The following is a 20,516-nucleotide window of genomic DNA, read 5'->3' as shown; positions in this document are numbered from 1 at the left end:
GTGAGAGAGGAGGGGGATGGAGAGGGGGATTTGTTAATGAATGTTAAATCCCTCTGGATTGGAGGGTAGGCAGAAACATCGATCCTGTGTATTTACCAAACAAATACACGCACATACCCGTGCGTAAATACGCGGAGACTGGTGCGCATTCTCATACGGGTCGGCTGTTTATTCGAGAATAATGTAGGCTTCATCATATTCACCCTGTCAACATGAAATCATGAACTTTACAGCGACTGTGCGTCCCCTTTAAATGGCATGGCAGGTCGGCCAAAACACACAGGTATCACACTGGCCAGGGCGTGGCCCCGTATACGAGAAGGCGTTTACGCATGCGTGAGCGAGAAAGTGCGTTTTAGGATGATTACTGGGGGCGAGCGAGCGAAAGAGATTATGTGGGCTGTACACAACTGTTGTTTTAATCCGCAGAGCGAAGAGATTTAGCAAAAAAACCACGGGTTTCTCCCCTCTAGCAGCCATATTGTATGGACATTTGGTGGAAAAAGCAGAAGGAAAAAAACACTTTCAAGAAGAACCTTGCCAAGACTTTGAGATAGTTGATTTTCAACTCACTGGTGGTGGGATTCCGTTCAATAGCCAGCAGTCCAGCTGGTTGACGAATTTCACAGATTGGGGATCGTATTTAAAAAAAAAAATTATACATCACTATATTTACTTTTAGATTGTTTTATTAACAGTCGGCAAGATGAAGGACCGATTGGAACAACTCAAAGCTGTAAGTGGGGTCTGGGATGTGTTACACAGAGGCACCTTTCACAGAGCTAGACAGATGTTATTACCTCCTGTGCAGCATGCAAATTACAAATGGTCTATGCAAAAAAACGAGTGTCTGTAATTCGACACAACTATGTTTTACCTCATTATTGGTCTTGTTTGGTAGTGTACAAACTAGTCAACATCCTATCCGAAGGCCTGTGGTCGACTGACGCTATTTGATTACAAATTAGTCGCCTTAATTTAAAAATCAAGAGATTGCCTAAATGAGAGGCGATGCAAAGATAATAGTTTAAGGTTGTATGAACTTGATCAACTTGGATATGTTTTTGCTGTGTGTCTCTTGGGGACATGTTTGGGTTCTCTGCGGCAGTCAGACAGTGGGGGTTGGGTTTGAGGACAAGGTAAAGGGACCACAGGTGTCATACAGTGTGTCCTTGCACGCTCAGGGGATTGGAGAATGTGGGAGAAAGGTGCAACTGCATCCCGCAATTCGGGGCGTTCTTGCATGTGGGCACTCTTGCACCTACAGGAACCCCTCTTTATACGTCTATTGGCACATTTTTAAGCTATGACTCCAGTACATAGGCAGGGGCACTACAGAACAGTAGGTGGTAATGCACAATAACGTTGGATGCCAACTGTCCATAAACCCCACAGAAGAAGAGGTGAGGGTGACAATGGTAGCTAGCTATAGGTAGTACACACCAGTAGTGACCTTTGCCCCTGCCTGTCGGACACTATATTCCCGCAGTTCTGTTAACGATGGTGAGGGCAGGTATTTGGCAGGAGGGAGCGAAGGACACTGTGCTAGCTTAGCCAGCTAGTGCTAAGGAGGACTCCGGTACACAGAAGGCGCAATGTGTGGGTGGCACGTGTGCTAGCTAGCGAGCACACAGTGTCGCTAGCACATGGTGTCGTTCTCACCTGCTGTGTACCGGAGTAGCTAGCATTTTTCTCCAGTACACAGCTGGCGGGAGGCTGGGGAGACCGTGTGATAGCTAGCTCGTTAGCACATGGTGTCGCTCCCGTCTGCTGTGCTAGGAGGAGACGGGGGTGAATGGCACAGTGTCCTTAGCCCTGCCTGTTAGTCACTGTTTCCCCACATTTCTGTTAACAATGCTGAGGGCAGGTGTTACAGGCGGACTACACCGCTCGCATCGCAAAATAAATTTAGAAATCTATATTCAATTATTGCACCCACACTGCTCGTGTGCGCCAACGAGCGTCTGCGTTGCCAAGGGCTAACACGGAACCCAAACCGGCTGCACGCGTGCGCCATCGTGCATAATGTATTTTGTTTCCCCACACCAAACGCGATCACGACACAAAGGTTAAAATATCAAAACAAGCTCTGAACCAATTATATTAATTTGGGGACAGGTCGAAAAGCATTGCAGTGCGATCTGCTTCCCAAATAGAACTGACTTCTATTTCAGCCCTTGGCAACGCAGATGCTCGCTGGCGTGTGCAATAATTTAATAATATATATTTATACATTTATTTTGCGACGCGAGCGGTGTAGTCAGCCTGTAAAATAAAGTAAGTTCTATTTCTGAAGCAGATCGCGCTGCAAGTCCTGCCTCTCCCATCTCCTCATTGGTTTATAGAAGCAGGTACCCACGTGCCATCTCCTCATTGGTTATACCCACGTGTGGTGACTGAAAGACGAACGAGGTCAGTGGCGGTAATGCACCTAATTTATGAATGTTGCCAATCACAATATAAAGTCAAGAGAAGAAAAAGCCTAGGAGGAGAGATGACTAGAAACGAATTGGTTGACCGTTTTATGTGTGGATTAATTGTCGGAGTTGAGGACGTTGTGCATTTCAGGTAAAATAACAACTCAATGTTTATATCCCAGGACAAATTAGCTAGCAACAGCTAGCTAAATAGGACAAATTAGCTAGCAATTGCAAGCTAGCTAGCTAAATTGTCATAAAGGTTTAATGCTTTTCGACCTGTCCCCAAATTAATGTCATTGGTTCAGAGTTTTGATATTGATATATGTTTTGATATTTTAACCTGCGTGTCGTGATCGCGTTTGGTGTGGGGGTACAAAATAAATGTATGCACTATGGTGCACACGCGCAGCCGGTTTGGGTTCTGTGTTAGGCAGGCAGGAGCGAATGACGCCAGCTAGCAAAGAGGACTTGGATACTCAGTGGCACTCAAGCAGGAACCAATGGGATGTTCAAGGGGGGATGTGTTGCTAAAAGCAGCTAGGTCACTTGACAGCACAACTATTTACACACTAGTGTTGCTGGGAATTAGCTTGCATAAAAACACAATAGTCCGCTGGAAGCCAGAAGTTAAATCAACTTCAATTTCATCTTACTCTGTCGATTGTCTGTAGGCTTGGTCCTTATGCAGGAGGGCTTTGAGGAGAAAACATCTAATGGAATTAAACAGAATGTCCTAGCAACCCTATTTACATGCACTAGCACTGCTTTCAATGGTTTTGGGTTGTACAGTGGGAAGCCAGAAGTTAAATACAATTCCATTTCAACTTATTGTGCCGGTGGGCAGGACTGTTGGTTATTATGACAAGGGGAATTTGAGACAATATCTAAAGGATCGTATTATTAACAGACTTTCCAAACGTAGGTCTGCCATAAACCCATTTTCTCCCTGCTTACCTCATTCCAAAATAAAAGTCCTGCAAGTGGGCCATATATGGACACAAAAAAAATTTAACTTTTATTTTGACATGAGGTAAGCAGACAGGAAGTTGGTCTACAACAGACCCATGTTTGGAAAGTATTTTTAATCATATAATCCTTTTAGATATTTTGTTTAAAATTCCCCCCGTTTAACTTCTGTTTTCCCACAGACTACCTCAATTAGCCCGACTAACCGGTGCCTGTAGATAGCCTCGCTACTGTTATTTTTCACTATCTTTTTACTGTTGTTTTTTATTTCTTTACTTATCTATTGTTCTCCTAATACCTATTTTTTTTTTTTAACTTAAAAATCACAATGTTGGTTATGGCCTGCAAGGTAAGCATTTCATGAAGGTATTGATTGGAAAAATCAACGCTAGTATATGTAAATACACCTTTGTTGCTAAAAGCACCTAGGCAGACACGGTTGTAGGCTATTTAACTCCCACATCTATTTATACATCTGTTTCCTGTAATTAAACTGCAGGTGTAACTGACACCTATACTAATTAAGTCAGTAGCGTAATGCAAGGCCTATGATGGTGAGATTGTTCTACATCGCCGATCTCTTTCCACTATGTCTTTGGTCTGTCTACTCCTCTCTTGGAGTGGACCTACTAGCCTAAAACCTTTTATTGGGTATTTTAAGATATTATCTCTCTTAATAGCTTAGTTTCTAACACTAGAGAACCAGGATGTTCTGTCCTGTTGAAGAATGTAAGGTTCCCCTTTGGGTGAGGCGCTGCTGATCCAATCCAGCCGCGTCAGGATCTGTTACCATGGCCACCCCTTACTGTTGGCCAAATATTTGCCATGTTTAGTTTACCAATGCCTCGGCGCAGCAATTGACAATCTCGCAGGTACAATGGGTTTCTACTGGGAAGGGAAGTAAAGTCAAAATGGTGTGGCAGTTTGTTTAGGGATGTTTTTTTATGGGATGGCTATTTACATAAAACAAGACTGTGGAGGCAGTAGTAGACCTCTGCATCGTTTTCTATCTCTCTGCTGTTTTCCTTAATGTTAAATTGGTGGGGCTGTATTGTTGTTCATGCACCGTGCATAATCAGACCACCTGACTGGTGCAGTAGACAGGAGAACAGACTACAACAGGAAACCGAGGATAATGTCTCTTGAGAACACCATATTATATTCAGTCTGGTTTCTGTAGTAACTAGCTTGATCTCTCCATAGATTGGCTTTTTTGTTGTTGTACAGCATTCTGTACTGAACTGTGAAGACCAGAGAGGGTTCAGACACGCATCCCTTGGGTACTCGGTGACACTCAAAGTACTAGGCTGTCTCCCATAGTATTCGGGAAATCCATTTGAATTCAATCACTTTTTTGAAAGCATCCCTTTTAACGTAAACAACTTTCCGTACATGTTTGGCCATTGAAGAAGCGGTCAGAAAGTGGACTTTTTGGATCTGAATGCCAAAACATTCAGGAGATAGAGGTATTCAAAGCTGACCCATTTTGCATACCCCAACATACCATGAGACATCTATGTCTTCATCACTGGAAAATATAAACTAGAGTTTTTATTTGATAATGTCTTGATTATTTTACATTTCTAAAGATTGACTTTTAAAAATATCTTTAACATCAATTATCTAAAAATGGCCCCATCCTGCCTCGCGTCAACAGTACAGGCTGGTGGGGGAATGTTTTCTTGGCACACATAAACATGCCACTGAGTGTATGAGGTGTTAGTGTTGTGCTGCCATCGGTTGAGACGCATGCTCTTGAATACAGGGTGGGTGTCATTTCAATCATAGAAATATCAATATATATATATATATATATAAACGCAACATGCAATAATTTACAGTTCATATAAGGAAATCAGTCAATTGAAATATTCATTAGGCCCTAATCTATGGATTTCATATGACTGGGAATACAGATATGCATCAGTTGGTCACAGGTACCCTTTTAAAATAAAAATGTAAGGGTGTGGATCAGAAAACTAGTCAGTATCTGGTGTGACCACCATTTGCCTCATGCAGCGATGTCATTCACATAGTTGATCAGGCTGATGATTGTGGAATGTTGTTCCACTCCTCTTCAATGGCTGTGCGAAGTTGCTGGACATTTGGGGGGAACTGGAACACGCTGTCGTACAAGTCAATCCAGAGCACCCCCAAACAGCTTTAATGGGTGATATGTCTGAGTATGCAAGCCATGGAAGAACTGGGACATTTTTAAGCTTCCTTGTGACATGGGGCCATGCATGATCATGCTGAAACATGAGGTGATGGTGGCGGATGAATGGCACGACAGTGGCCCTCAGGATCTTGCCACGGTATCTCTGCATTCAAATTGCCATCTATAAAATTAAATTCTCTTTGTTGTCCGTTGCTTATGCATGCACATACCATAACCCCACTGCCACCATGGGGCACTCTCTTCACAACGTTGATATCAGCCAATCGCTCGCCCACACAAGCTGTCCTACATCTGCCCGGTACAGTTGAAACCAGGATTCATCTGTGAAGAGCACACTTCTCCGGTGTGTAAGTGGCCATTGAAGGTGAGCATTTGCCCACTGAAGTCAGTCACAACGCCAAACTGCAGTCAGGTCAATACCCCGGTGAGGACGGTGAGCATGCAGATGATATTCCCTGAGAAGTTTGACAGTTTGCAGACATTTTTGGGTTGTGCAAACCCACAGTTTCATCAGCTGTCTGGGTGGCTGGTCTCAGACCATCCTGCAGGTGAAGACTGATTTGGAGGACCTTAGTGTGGTTACACATGGTCTGGGGTTATGAAGCCAGTTGGACGTACTGCCAAATTCTCTAAAACAACGTTGGAAGCAGCTTATGGTAGAGAAATTAACATTTAAATTCCCTTGTAACAGGTCTAGTGGACATTCCTGCAGTCAGCATTCCAATTTGCATGCTCCCTCAACTTGAGACATCTGTGGCATTGTGTTGTGACACAACTGCACATTTTAGTGGCCTTTTAATGTCCCCAGCACAAGGTGCACCTGTGTAATGATCATGTTGTTTAATCAGCTTCTTGATATGTCACATCTGTCATATGGATGGGTTATCTTGACAAAAGAGAAATGCTCACTAACAGGGATGGAAACAAATGTGTGCACAAAATTTGAGAGAACATTTTGTGCATATGGAACATTTCTGGGATATTTTATTTCAGCTCAGGAAACATGGGCCCAACACTTTACATGTTGCATTTTTATATTTTTGTTCAGTTTAATTCATAGAATTAGCCTATCCCTTCAGACCACTGCAATTTTGAATTGAAATACCATAAATATGGCCACCGGTTCAACCACCTTTTCAAATGTGAACTTAAATGATTGTCTAACCGTTTATCTCTATGATTTCAATAGGTTTCCTATGGAGGCTTGGCAGTATAATTTCCCATTCAAGTCAACATTTTTCTGATGTGTGGACCCTCCAACCATCTTTGTGATACCATTTGAAAGTTGAAATGTCAATTTTAATACATTTATCTGCCAAAACATGACACCCACCCTTAGGCGATATAACAATTTATACTGTATTAACGCACAGGAGGCTGCTGAGGGAAGAACGGCTCAGAATAATGGCTGAAATGTAGTGAATGGAATGTCACCAAACACATGGAAACCATGTCTTTGATGTATTTGATAACAATCCACCTATTCCTCTCCAGCCATTACTACGAGCCCATCCTCCCCAATTAAGGTACCACCAGCCTCCTGTGGTATACCGGGGTATTTTGAAAATACTGATGGGAGGTGTTTGTGGGTAAGTTCTACGCCACTGCTTATAACTAACTGCATGTTAAGTATAACTATCAAATCTAAAATTATATCCAGCTCAGGGCTCCAGCTATGCAATTTGTTTGTTAACGTGCTATCTAAGGGACTAGATGTCAGAATCAAGTTTCTAGGTTACAGCAGAGACATTGAATTGCCTCCTGGATCAAGATTCCTGTTGCCTAAATTTGTTTTGTACCTATAAAATATGTGTGTGTGTGTGTACAGTGGGGCAAAAAAAAGTATTTAGTCAGCCACCAATTGTGTAAGTTCTCCCACTTAAAAAGATGAGAGGCCTGTAATTTTCATCATAGGTACACTTCAACTATGACAGACAAAATGAGAAAAAAAAATCCAGAAAATCACATTGTAGGGACCTATTTGCAAATTATGGTGGAAAATAAGTATTTGATCAATAACAAAAGTTTCTCAATACTTTGTCATTGCCAACAAAGGGTATATAACAGAGGTCAAACGTTTTCTGTAAGTCTTCACAAGGTTTTCGCACACTGTTGCTGGTATTTTGGCCCATTCCTCCACGCAGATCTCCTCTAGAGCAGTGATGTTTTGGGGCTGTTGCTGGGCAACACAGACTTTCAACTCCCTCCAAAGATTTTCTATGGGGTTGAGATCTGGAGACTGGCTAGGCCACTCCAGGACCTTGAAATGCTTCTTACGAAGCCACTTCTTCGTTGCCCGGGCGGTGTGTTTGGGATCATTGTCATGCTGAAAGACCCAGCCACGTTTCATCTTCAATGCCCTTGCTGATGGAAGGAGGTTTTCACTCAAAATCTCACGATACATGGCCCCATTCATTCTTTCCTTTACATGGATCAGTCGTCCTGGTCCCTTTGCAGAAAAACAGCCCCAAAGCATGATGTTTCCACCCCTATGCTTCACAGTAGGTATGGTGTTCTTTGGATGCAACTCAGCATTATTTGTCCTCCAAACACGACGAGTTTAGTTTTTACCAAGAAGGTCTATTTTGGTTTCATCTGACCATATGACATTCTCCCAATCTTCTTCTGGATCATCCAAATGCTCTCTAGCAAACTTCAGACGGGCCTGGACATGTACTGGCTTAAGCAGGGGGACACGTCTGGCACTGCAGGATTTGAGTCCCTGGCGGCGTAGTGTGTTACTGATGGTAGGCTTTGTTCCTTTGGTCCCAGATCTCTGCAGGTCATTCACTAGGTCCCCCCGTGTGGTTCTGTGATTTTTGCTCACCGTTATTGTGATCATTTTGACCCCACGGGGTGAGATCTTGCATGGAGCCCCAGATCGAGGGAGATTATCAGTGGTCTTGTATGTCTTCCATTTCCTAATAATTGCTCCCACAGTTGATTTCTTCAAACCAAGCTGCTTACCTATTGCAGATTCAGTCTTCCCAGCCTTGTGCAGGTCTACAATTTTGTTTCTGGTGTCCTTTGACAACTCTTTGGTCTTGGCCATAGTGGAGTTCGGAGTGTGACTGTTTGAGGTTGTGGACAGGTGTCTTTTATACTGATAACAAGTTCAAACAGGTGCCATTAATACAGGTAACGAGTGGATGACAGAGGAGCCTCTTAAAGAAGTTACAGGTCTGTGAGAGCCAGAAATCTTGCTTGTTTGTAGGTGACCAAATACTTATTTCCACCTTAATTTGCAAATAAATTCATTAAAAATCCTACAATGTGATTTTCTGGATTTTTTTTCTCATTTTGTCTGTCATAGTTGAAGTGTACATATGATGAAAATTACAGGCCTCATCTTTTTAAGTAGGAGAACTTGCACAATTGGTGGCTGACTAAATACTTTTTTGCCCCACTGTGTATATATATATATTTTAGTAGGGCCCCTTGTGTGTGTGGTACAGTAACTGTATAAAAATCTGGCTCCCACATTTTGGATATCGCCCAACCCAACCCACCATGTCTGTATTCAAGACCATGTTGTGTCTCAGCTGATGGCAGGCACAACGCACACCTCGACATAATGTAAAATAAGGTCTAAGCTTTGAAAATGATATCAACATTACGTGTTTTTATATCATTGCTGTTTAAGATGGGGGAAGAAAGACAGAATATATTATACTTATTTTATTCCTGAAATTATAAAAGTTTGATAACCCTGTTTCTAAGCTTTAGAATTATATCTCAACCGTTTATCTTTTCCAATGAGAAAGACATGGATGTCTCATGGTGAGGTATGAACAAACTTTGAGCATCTTTTAACTCTTGAATATTAAAGTTTTATTTACAGATTTACTGCAATATATTAATTGCTATGCCGCCATGTTTGTTCTTCAAATGATGTGTTTTATTCAAACTGAAACATGAAGTAAATAGCCCAGATTATCATTTTTTTATTCAGGTATTTGCTCTCAAAATCATAGTTAAAAAAAATTGAACATCCTATTTTGTTGTTTTCAAGTCCACAATGCTTAAACCACATCAGGAGACGACTTTAGATGTCTGGGAATAATCTGAGATATTTTGTGCACACCTAGCAAGAGGCTTCTCTTTAGCTGTGTTTTTGTATCGTACATGTGATGGTAGAGTTTGCAAAACAAATACCCACTGGATTGATGAATAATCGTGATATCATTCTGCCAGGGAAACAGGCTACTTTGTCGTTAACATGCTGGGTTTTGGGGACTCCTTTCCATCTACCAGAAGAATAAGCATCATTGCTAACGGCCACACAAAGTGCTAGACGTGCGCACCGCACACACACACAGATGGGTATTCTCATTGCCTCCACAGAACGTTGCTGGAAATATGATAAACATGGGCAAATTCGTTCGTTTTTTAAAATATTTATTTGATTCCCAGCTAAGGTCAATACATTTCTGAATATTGTTGAATTTTATTTTAATGCCTGGTTTTCTTGAGGGTCCTGATTTTTCATATTTGGACCAGAATGAGGCTCTCCTCTACCTATTCGTCTTGCAGTGATTATTCACCATCTTCATCAAATGTTTTCATGTGTACCACCCCTACCTTGTCACGACACAACTGATCGGCTCAAACTAATTAAGAAGGAAAGAAATTCCACAAATTAACTTTTAAGAAGGCACACCTGTTAATTAAAATGCATTACAGGTGACCTCATGAAGCTGGTTGAGAGAATGCCAAGCGTCAAGGCAACGGGTGGCTACTTTGAAGAATCTCAAATATGAAATATATTTTGATTTGTTTAACACTATTTTTTTGGTTACTACATTACATGGGTTATTTCATAGTTTTGATATCTTCACTATTATTCTACAATGTAGAAAATAGTAAAAATAAAGAAAAACCCTTGAATGAGTAGGTGTGTCCAAACTTTTGACTGGTATTGTATGTCTCGAGTTGCATGTTCAGAATCCTCTCAAGGGCAGTGGAGTCATAAATCACAAGATGAGTTAGCTACATTTGTGAGCCTGGTTGAGAAGGTTCTATAACCGACAGATGACTAAAGAGAGAGATTGAGCCACCCTTGTAACCGAGTGGTCTCCGTGTTAAATTGACACACTTCATCACAAACCCAACTCTTTCACATATTTTATTCCCCCTCCCTCGTTTTTGTTGAGAGACTTGAGTGAGTACACAGGAAGGAAAAGAGTGCATAGTCTCATCTCACTGCCGCAGCATTACCACTGTAAGAGAGTGAGACTGTTTGTGTGTCTGTGTCTAACTAGGCATGTGAGTGTCCATAGGTATGTCTTTACATGTATAGAGCTTTTGCTAGTGTAAATCATGAGTAAATCTTTATACCCCCCTTAGTCTCATGATGAGAAAATATATCCTGGTGAATTTAATTCCCCACCAACAATCCTTATCTTGGAAGTGCTCTCCTTTCCAGTTTTATGATTTAAAAAGTACTGTATTGGTGTGTCCAACCTGTATGCAGTGTGACTGACAGGGGAATCAGCTGACTCCGAGACCTTGAACTCAGCTGATGCATTTGTGGAATGAGTGAGCAAGGGGGAGGGAGGGACTGGGAATGAGGAGAAAAACAAGAGGTGCCGTGCCACATCTTTGTCTCGACTTTGATCTTGCTTTTTGACAAGGAACGTAAAGCACTCGGACTTTGGACTCAAGTCATACAGTAGCACTCTAAGACAAACACTGACATTCAGTTTGAGATTTTAGTTGTTAGCTGAGGGGGAAAAAAAGACAACATGCAGAGAGGTGTAGATTGAATTCTGCAATGGCATAGTTGACTATTTTTAAAGGTAAAGAGGAGACAAGACTTGAGTCAAATTTGAAGTAAAAAGAGCTTCCAGTCTACAGGTAGCTAATCATGTCAAAATGAAAAGGCTAATAGCACCAGAGGCTAAACATGCTGGTGTTTTAGCCCTAGTGGCTAACAGCGGCTGAAAGCATGGTGGCTAAAGAGCAAAATGCCTAAAAGGCATGTTGGATTAAAGGCAAAGGCCTATAGAGCAAAAGCTAATAGCCTTCCTGAATCACAAGACTAAATAGTCATTCTGAATTACATTTACATGCATCATAACAGATGTTGGTTGACATGAAATGGATAACCCTTTTACATTGAACAAGGAGAACACTGAGTGGACTTCAGACTAATGCTACTTAGTAATAATGTCCGGTACAGAGTAGTGTTGCACGGTGTACTGGTACCAAAACGTCTCATACGATACTACCAACATCAGTTAAAAAAATATATAGAATTTAGCAGTGACCCTGATGAGTCTTCTGTTCAGTTAAATTTGTACATTTGTTACATTGGAGCAGCGCGCAATGTTGATACAATTCATGGCCTGTTGTCATCGAGAGCACAGAATGGAGCAGGCATGCTCACAACAGTACCCGCAAAACACCAGTCCCAATGTCAACAGTGATGAGGCAACTCTGGGATGCTTGCCTTCTAGGCAGAGTTCCTCTGTCCAGTGTCTGTGTTCTTTTGTCCATCTTAATCTCTTATTTTTATTGGCCAGTCTGAGAGATGGATTTTTCTTTGCAACTCTGCCTAGAAGGCCAGCATCCCGAAGTTACCTGTTGACGTTGAGGCTGGTGTTTTACGGGTACTATTGAATGAAGCTGCCAGTTGAGGACTTGTGAGGCGTCTGTTTCTCATACTAGACACTCTAATGTACTTGTCCTCTTGTTCAGTTGTGCACCAGGGCCTCCCACTCCTCTTTCTATTCTGGTTAAAGACAGTTTGCACTGTTCTGTGAAGGGAGTAGTACACAGCGTTGTACGAGATCTTCAGTTTCTTGGCAATTTGTCATATGGAATAGCCATCATTACTCAGAACAAGAATAGACTGACGAGTTTCAGAAGAAAGTGCTTTTTTTTTCAGGCCATATTGAGCCTGTAATCGAACTCACAAATGCTGATGCTCCAGATACTCAACTAGTCTAAAGAAGGCCAGTTTTATTGCTTATTTAATAAGAACAACAGTTTTCAGCTGTGCTATCATAATTGCAAAAGGGTTTTCTAATGATCAATTTGCCTTTTAAAATGATAAACTTGGATTAGTAACACAACATGCCATTGGAACACAGGAGTGATGGTTGCTGATAATGGGCCTCTGTACCCCTATGTAGATATTCGATTAAAAATCAGCCGTTTCCAGCTACAATAGTAATTTACAACATTAACAATGTCTACACTCTGGTATTTTAATCTACACTCTGGTATTTTAATCTACACTCTGGTATTTTAATCTACACTCTGGTATTTTAATCTACACTCTGGTATTTTAATCTACACTCTGGTGTTTTTTCTTTCAAAAACAAAGACATTTCTAAGTGACCCCAAACTTTTGAGCGTGTATGTATGTATGTAATAAGTGTGTGTACATACTCTGCATGTACAAAACACCTTCCTAATATTGAATTGCACCCCCTTTTGCCCTCAGAAAAGCCTCAATTCGTTGGGTCATGGACTCCACAAGGTGTCGAAAGCGTTCCACAGGGACGCTGGCCCGTGTTGACTCCAATGCTTCCCACTTTTGTGTCAAGTTGACTGGATAGACCCTTTGGGTGATGGGCACAGGTAGATAGACACAGGGAATTGTTGAGCGTTCAAAAAAACAGCAGTGTTGCAGTTCTTGACACACTCAAACCAGTACTCCTGGCACCTACTACCATACCCTGTTCAAAGGCACTTAAATATTATGTCTTGCCCCCCCCCCCCCTTCCCCCCTTTCAGGTCAGCTGACAATACAGACATGGTGGTGTTGTCTGTTTTACTCGTTTTGTCTGACGTTTATTCATGCAGGAGTGGTCAGCTAAAAACTGGTTCTGTTTCCTCAGCCCTCCTCGCCCTTCTCAGTGTCGGTATCACCAAGCCTTGTGGTCTCTGTACTTATGCTCTCTATTTACAGTTATGACGTCAGTGTACATATGCGGTTGATCCACTGTGTTTGAATACATTACGTAATCTACTCATGCTGCCTTCTGCTTTTCCTCATAGACATGCGACAATGACGATGAGGAAGTGGAAATTGCTATTGACAATGCAGCTTTTATGGATGAGTTCTTCTCTCAGGTGAGTGTTTTTGAAATGGGTGGTGGGGGGTGGGGGGGGGGTGGTGGTGGTGTGTGTGTGTGTGTAACAATTTTTTTACTCTGTTTCAGATCGAGGACATCAGGAACAGTATTGATAAAATTGATGAGAATGTCTCTGAAGTCAAGAAGCTCTACTCAGTCATACTGTCTGCCCCCACATCAGACCAGAGTAAAACATACTGCCTCTGCTACTCTCTATGAACCCCTCCCCACCCATCTTTTCTACCTTTTGCCTGTTACTGTCAGTGTGTCTGTTTTCATTTGTGTTTTTTCCTCCAGAAACGCAGGATGACTTGGAGGCTGTCACCAACGACATCAAGAAGATGGCTAACAACGCCCGCAACAAACTCAAAAGTAAGACCCTCACACATGATACGAATCACAGACAGACTAAATGCTGATTGGTTAATTCGGGTATGGGTGAATACTGATTGGTGAATCATGTTGATTGGTTCTCAGCCATCGAGAGGAATCTGGAGTCTGAGGAAGAGGAGAGGATTTCAGCCGACATGCGGATACGCAAATCACAGGTCAGCTTCTGAAAATTCTCCCCTAACCGTTTACGTAACCCGGTGCCTAACCGTCAATGTTACTATAGAAATGAATAACTATTGGATTGTTAAAGCTTGTGGCCCTGTCTGTTTCATGTCCTCCCAGCATGCAGTGCTGTCCAGGAAGTTTGTAGACGTGATGACCAAGTACAACGAGGCCCAGCTGGACTTCAGGGAGAGGAGTAAAGGACGCATCCAGAGACAACTAGAGATCAGTGAGTTACCCACAGTCTTACACACTGTTTTATATGCACACAAGTGGACCATAACCTCATGTATGTACTAAAATGATTCTCTGTTTCTCAGCTGGTAAAGCTACGACAGACGAGGAGCTTGAAGAGATGTTAGAGGGTGGAAACTCAGCCGTTTTCACTTCAGGGGTAAGAAATTGTGTGTGTGTGTGCGCGCGAGTGCGTGTACTAAGGGTCTCCTTTCTTTAGATCATGGACTCTGGGATCTCGAAGCAGGCTCTCAGTGAGATCGAGGCGCGACACAAAGACATTGTGCGTCTGGAGAGCAGCATCAAAGAGCTACATGACATGTTCGTGGACATCGCCATGCTAGTGGAGAGCCAGGTACACTCCTCCTCTGTCTCAGCCATCTATTCAGTCATCCATCCATCATTATCTCAGATCTCTACCCTACATTTTAACCCCACTGTGTCTAACGTTGTTTTCTCCTGTTCGCTCCCTCTTTGTCTGTCAACCGTGCTGTTTTTACCTTCTCTTTCCCAGTAACCTCTCACTTTCTCCTGGTCGTTCTCTGTTCCTTCCCCCGCTTCTTCTGCTGTGCTTTCCTTTCCCCATGTTTTGGGACAGAGTTCCCCTTGTTTCTGTGTCCATCTCTCTCCCTCCCATAACTCATTCATCTTCAGTGCGAGTCTCCATTCTTAGTAAGAGTCACATTTAACGTAGCCACATTGGAATCGACACAACCCCATACTGTATAGTCACCACAGCTACATATACTCTATGTAACCACATGTATCTTGTTGGTTATCCTATGCTGTCTGAGGGGAAGTCGTGTGCGAGGTAAGCATCTTACCACTTCCTAACATATTCCTCTTTGTTTTTTGTCTGATTCTCTCTGTTACCATGGAGTTGAATAGATACTCCTGCTTTCTTATTGTTTTTTTCTTTGTCTGTATACTCACTGTGTGTGTTTTGTTTGTTTCAGGGTGACATTGTAAACAATATAGAAGCTCAAGTGTGTAAAGCGCAGGACCACATAGCAGTGGCTAAGACTGAGACCAAAAAAGCCATCAGGTACCAGAGCAAAGCACGCAAGGTACTGCACTCCATCCAACACCCTGATATGAATCATCAAGTACACCCGTCTTACTAACTACCTTAACCTGAATCTACTGAGGTAACTGTCCCTGTTTCTAGGAAGCTTCTGTACAGTATGCAGCAATTTCTGAAGCACATCAACATTTTCACACACCTTCACATTAGTAAACCACGTGCACTCTAAGGACTGTATACACTCCCCTCACACACTGTTGATCACACACACGCCACCGTAAAACAATCTACGTTTGTCGTCTTTTCTGCTTTTCTCTGCACCCGTCTCTCTCTGTCACTTCCTCTGCACATCTCTTTCCTACAATGTCCTGCCCTCTGCCAGGGTGGAATGATTGAAAGGATTGAGAGCAACATGGACCAATCGGTGGGCTTCGTGGAGCGGGCGGTAGCTGACACTAAGAAAGCCGCCAAGTTTCAGCAGGAGGCCCGTCGTGTGAGTGGCAATAAAAAGGCCCAAGTCCCACCCCCTGGCCTTTCCTCCTGATCCGTTGACCAGCATCTATTGGGCTGGCACCCTGGTACCCAACGATCCCCATCCCAAACCTTGAACCCTCCTTCTCCAGATCTGGACCAATACCCCTCAACAGAGGACACACACACACACACCTCTTTCTCCTTCTCTCTCTTCATTTTCCGCTTCCTTTCTAGTTTTATTTAACTAGTTAAGTCAGTTAAGAACAAATTTTTATTTACAATGACGGCCTACCCTGGCCAAACCCTAATGATGCTGGGCCAATTGTGCGCTTACCTATGGGACTCCTAATCACGGCCGGTTGTGTGATACAGCCTAGAATCGAGCCAGGGTCTGTAGTGACTCCTCTAGCACTGAGATGCAGTGCCTGAAATTGCTGCGCCACTCGGGACCCCTTGATTTGGTGGTTGACTGTAGATTTGCGTGTTTTAGAGTGATTTATGGTCACTTTATGTAACATTTTGCTCTGAGTCATGCATGCATGTATGTTTTAGGATGTTTAAAAATGTTCGAAAGAGATGTTTGTTGTTGCTTTGTCCTTTTCAATTGTTATTAAGGTTGTTGCCCACAATAAATGGTCTTCATAGCAGACACTTAATTGTTCCCCACAGAAAATGGTGATAATAGTGGCAGTTCTGGTTATCGTGCTGGCTATAGTGGCTCTGATTATTGGGTTGTCGGTGGGATTGAAGGAGAAATGAGACATGTGCGATTAAGAGTTGTGTAAAGGGTGAGTAAAGTTGGAGGGACTCTGGAGTGTTAGTGGGTGTAGTGGGATCTGGAACTTTGGCAACGTTTTACATTTTCCTTGCCTTCGGCTGTGTGTGTGTGTGGTGGTGGTAAAATGTGTATGTGTTCATGCTCCTTGGTCTGTTTATGGGGTGCGTTTGGACTATCTCTGGGTACTGCATGTCTTATCAGGAGTTCCTGCTAAGCATAACACAAGTGCTCTTGTTGCTTATGTTAAGGGCTGGGTCCATAGAAATTATATTATTTAGCTCTATGGCCTGGTCACTGATTGGCACGGTGTGTGTCCGTCTCAATGGTGTCTTTGGGATGTGTGGGATTGTATATGCGGGTTTCAGTTTCTCATTGGGGTCTTTGGGCTGTGTAGTGTGTCCTGTTTGACTATACATGTGATGATGATTCACTGTGTTATGATGGGCGGGATCTTCATTTGCTGTCAATCACTGACCCGTATCGGACAATAAAAGCTCTGCATACTCTGCATCAAAGAGCCTCCATTGGTCAGAATGACCTGATGATGGCTAACAGTGCATGAGATTCCCGCCCATCATGTTAAGAGCTTCATTTCCCTCAGTACCTCTGTCTGTCTAACACCATCTCATTTGTTACCGTAAATACATGTATTTGTTCTCCCCTTTTTTTCTCCCCCTCTGTAGAAGACAATCATTATAGCAGTGGTCTGTGCTGTGCTCGCTGTCCTCATCCTCGCCATCATCCTATCACAGACAGTAGGGTAATAGAGGGACCACGCCCCCTAACCTCACCCTCTTCATTCATCTTCATCACTCAATCTTGCCCTCCTCGAGCTGTGAAGCCAAAGAGGGGGATGAAGACTTAACCTATCCCTTCCCTTGCCCTTGGACACTCCCCCTCTCTTACTGTAACTATAGAAAAAGGCCCAGCCAGTGGGACTTCCTAGTTGGAGCAGGCTGGTATTCCCCTTGGGGTGGCTGAGAGGATGAGCACCAGGTGGGAGAGAAACAAGGGGACCAAAGCTGAGACTGGTTATTAGCCCCTGATAAAGCTAAACAAAAAAAGGGAATCTGAAGAAGTGGAAATCTTCACCCTCACACACAACTAAATGGACACCGTGCAACATTTCATTTAAATTCTCTGAACTGCTTTCTATTTTTCCAATAATGTTAATAATTTGATTGATCTTGATCCGCACTTAAGGGAACCTGACACTCCTTTCCCCGTTACAGAAACCTAATGACCCCCGCCACCACCCTTGCCTTGTTGTCTTGCCATTCTGAACCTCCAAGCTGAAAAGTAGCCTCCTCCAGCCCACAGAGGAATGGTGCATTGTTTAACTCCCCTATGATTCTTGTATTGAGGGACACGAGTGGATTTCACTTCAGTCTATGTGAAAGCAATGACTCTGTGCATGTTTGGTGCCACTTGAATAGTTTAAAAAAATTCCTAAAGCACACCTTACCTCTGAGCGTTTGGGAGAGATCTTCGTCGAACATCTGATTTGCTTCTTATGCCTTCCTTTACAATCTGTCCAATAAAATTCATTTCATGCACCTCAGATGCAGTAGCCAATGACGAGGCTCTAAATGGGACATTGAGGGTCTGGACATTTCAAGCTGAACATTTTAAATGTAATCTTCACTGTAGTATTATGATGGATTCCAGAGATTTTAATGAAGGAATAAAATATTTCGTTTTTTAATGGTTTGGTTGAGACTGCTTTGTTTTTCTATGTTTTGTGATTTATGCTGCTGAAATTTGCGCTGTGCAATACTGAGTTAGCAGAGGGAATCTTGTTTGACTAAGTGCATGTGTTTCTCTGAAGAAATGTGTATTGATGGTGATAGGTAATTATCAATCTGCTGTATTGTAATACAGCAAGTGGCGAATGAGATCTCTTACGGCAATGGCTGCACCTAGAGCAGGGATCATCAACTAGAATTAGCTGTGGGCTGTTTTTCTTGAGCGGATGGTCATGGAGCAGTAACATAATTTGTAGACTGCAAATGGAATGCAAGAAGCCTAAACAGGTTTTTTTCTCTGAACATTGGGGGCCAAATAAAATCACCCGCAGGCCAAATTTGGCCAGGGGGCTGCTAGTTGGGGAACCCTAACCTAGAGTCTGGGTTAAAGGTACTGTGAAGTCAAATTACATTTGATTTGTCACATACACATGGTTAGCAGATGTTAATGCGAGTGTAGCGAAATGCTTGTGCTTCTAGTTCCGACAATGCAGTAATAACCAATGAGTAATCTAACCTAACAATTTCACAACAACTACCTTATACACACAAGTGTAAAGGAATGAAGAATATGTACATAAAAAATATATGAATGAGTGATGGTACAGAACGGCATAGGCAAGATGCAGTAGATGGTATCGGGTACAGTATATACATAGTTTGCCCCCGGTGATGCGTTGTGCAGACCTCACTTCCCTCTGGAGAGCCTTACGATTGTGGGCGGAGCAGTTGCCATACCAGGCGGTGATACAGCCTGACAGGATGCTCTCGATTGTGCATCTGTAGAAGTTTGTGAGTGCTTTTGGTGACAAGCTGAATTTTTTCAGCCTCCTGAGGTTGTAGAGGCGCTACTGCGCCTTCTTCACCATGCTGTCTGTGGGTGGACCAATTCAGTTTGTCCGTGATGTGTACGCCGAGGAACTTAACTTACTACCCTCTACTGTCCCGTCGATGTGGATAGGGGGGTGCTCCCTCTGCTGTTTCCTGAAGTCCACAATCATCTCCTTTGTTTTGTTGAGTGTGAGGTTATTTTCCTGACACCACACTCCGAGGGCCCTCACCTCCTCCCTGTAGGCCGTCTCCTCGTTGTTGGTAATCAAGCCTACCATTGTAGTGTCGTCTGAAAACTTGATGATTGAGTTGGAGGCATGCATGGCCATGCAGTCGTGGGTGAACAGGGAGTGCAGGAGAGGGCTCAGAACGCACCCTTGTGATGCCCCAGTGTTGAGGATCAGCGGGGTGGAGATGTTGTTACCTACCCTCACCACCTGGGGGCGGCCCGTCAGGAAGTCCAGTACCCAGTTGCACAAGGCGAGATCGAGACCCAGGGTCTTGAGCTTGATGATGAGTTTGGAGGGTACTATGGTGTTAAATGCTGAGCTGTAGTCGATGAACAGCATTCTCACATAGGTATTCCTCTTGTCCAGATGGGTTAGGGCAGTGTGGTTGCGATTGCGTCGTCTGTGGACCTATTGGGGGCGGTAAGCAAATTGTAGTGGGTCTAGGGTGTCAGGTAGGGTGGAGGTGATATGGTCCTTGACTAGTCTCTCAAAGCACTTCATGATGACGGAAGTGAGTGCTACGGGGCGGTAGTTGTTTAGCTCAGTTACCTTTGTTCCTGTACCCAAGAAACCTATGGTGGCCCTCTTGAAGCATGTGGGAACAGCAGACTGGGATAAGGATTGATTGAATATGTCCGTAAACACCAGCCAGCCAGCTGGTCTGCGCATGCTCTGAGGAAGCGGCTGGGGATGCCGTCTGGGCCTGCAGCCTTGCGAGGGTTAGCACGTTTAAATGTTTTACTCACGTCGGCTGCAGTAAAGGAGAGTCCGCAGGTTTTGGTAGCGGGCCGCGTCAGTGGCACTGTATTGTCCTCAAAGCGAGCAAAGAAGTTGTTTAGTCTGTCTGGGAGCAAGACATCCTGTTCCGCGACGGTGCTGGTTTTCTTTTTGTAATGCGTGATTGACTGTAGACCCTGCCACATACCTCTTGTGTCTGAGCCGTTGAATTGCGACTCTACTTTGTCTCTATACTAACGCTTAGCTGGTTTGATTGCC

General features: G+C 43.3%; 1 protein-coding gene across 2 annotated transcripts; it reads left to right on the top strand.

Annotated features, from left to right (window-relative positions):
• Positions 1 to 282: 282 nt before the first annotated feature.
• On the top strand, positions 283 to 18,419 carry stx3a (syntaxin 3A). 2 transcript variants are annotated; one of them, XM_036942963.1, is made up of 11 exons: positions 285 to 736; positions 13,573 to 13,647; positions 13,737 to 13,836; positions 13,947 to 14,021; positions 14,127 to 14,197; positions 14,325 to 14,433; positions 14,525 to 14,598; positions 14,659 to 14,793; positions 15,395 to 15,505; positions 16,606 to 16,724; positions 17,398 to 18,419. In XM_036942963.1, the coding sequence occupies exons 1-10, from the start codon at positions 707 to 709 to the stop codon at positions 16,693 to 16,695; spliced, it is 870 nt and encodes a 289-aa protein (XP_036798858.1). In that variant the 5' UTR covers positions 285 to 706; the 3' UTR covers positions 16,696 to 16,724; positions 17,398 to 18,419. The 2 variants fall into 2 exon arrangements, with proteins under 2 accessions (XP_036798859.1, XP_036798858.1); XM_036942964.1 differs by lacking the exon at positions 16,606 to 16,724 and having other exon boundaries at positions 283 to 736.
• The last annotated feature ends 2,097 nt before the right edge of the window (positions 18,420 to 20,516 follow it).

This window comes from Oncorhynchus mykiss, chromosome 14 (assembly GCF_013265735.2).
Source record: "Oncorhynchus mykiss isolate Arlee chromosome 14, USDA_OmykA_1.1, whole genome shotgun sequence".
Taxonomy (NCBI): domain Eukaryota; kingdom Metazoa; phylum Chordata; class Actinopteri; order Salmoniformes; family Salmonidae; genus Oncorhynchus; species Oncorhynchus mykiss.
This window is presented reverse-complemented; position numbering and strand designations above follow the sequence as displayed.

Coding starts and splice junctions, on each gene's coding strand:
- stx3a (XM_036942963.1), top strand. CDS start 707: ATGAAGGACCGATTGGAACAACTCAAAGCT. Junction 737..13,572: donor GATTGGAACAACTCAAAGCT/GTAAGTGGGGTC, acceptor TTTTCCTCATAG/ACATGCGACAATGACGATGA. Junction 13,837..13,946: donor TGCCCCCACATCAGACCAGA/GTAAAACATACT, acceptor TTTTTCCTCCAG/AAACGCAGGATGACTTGGAG.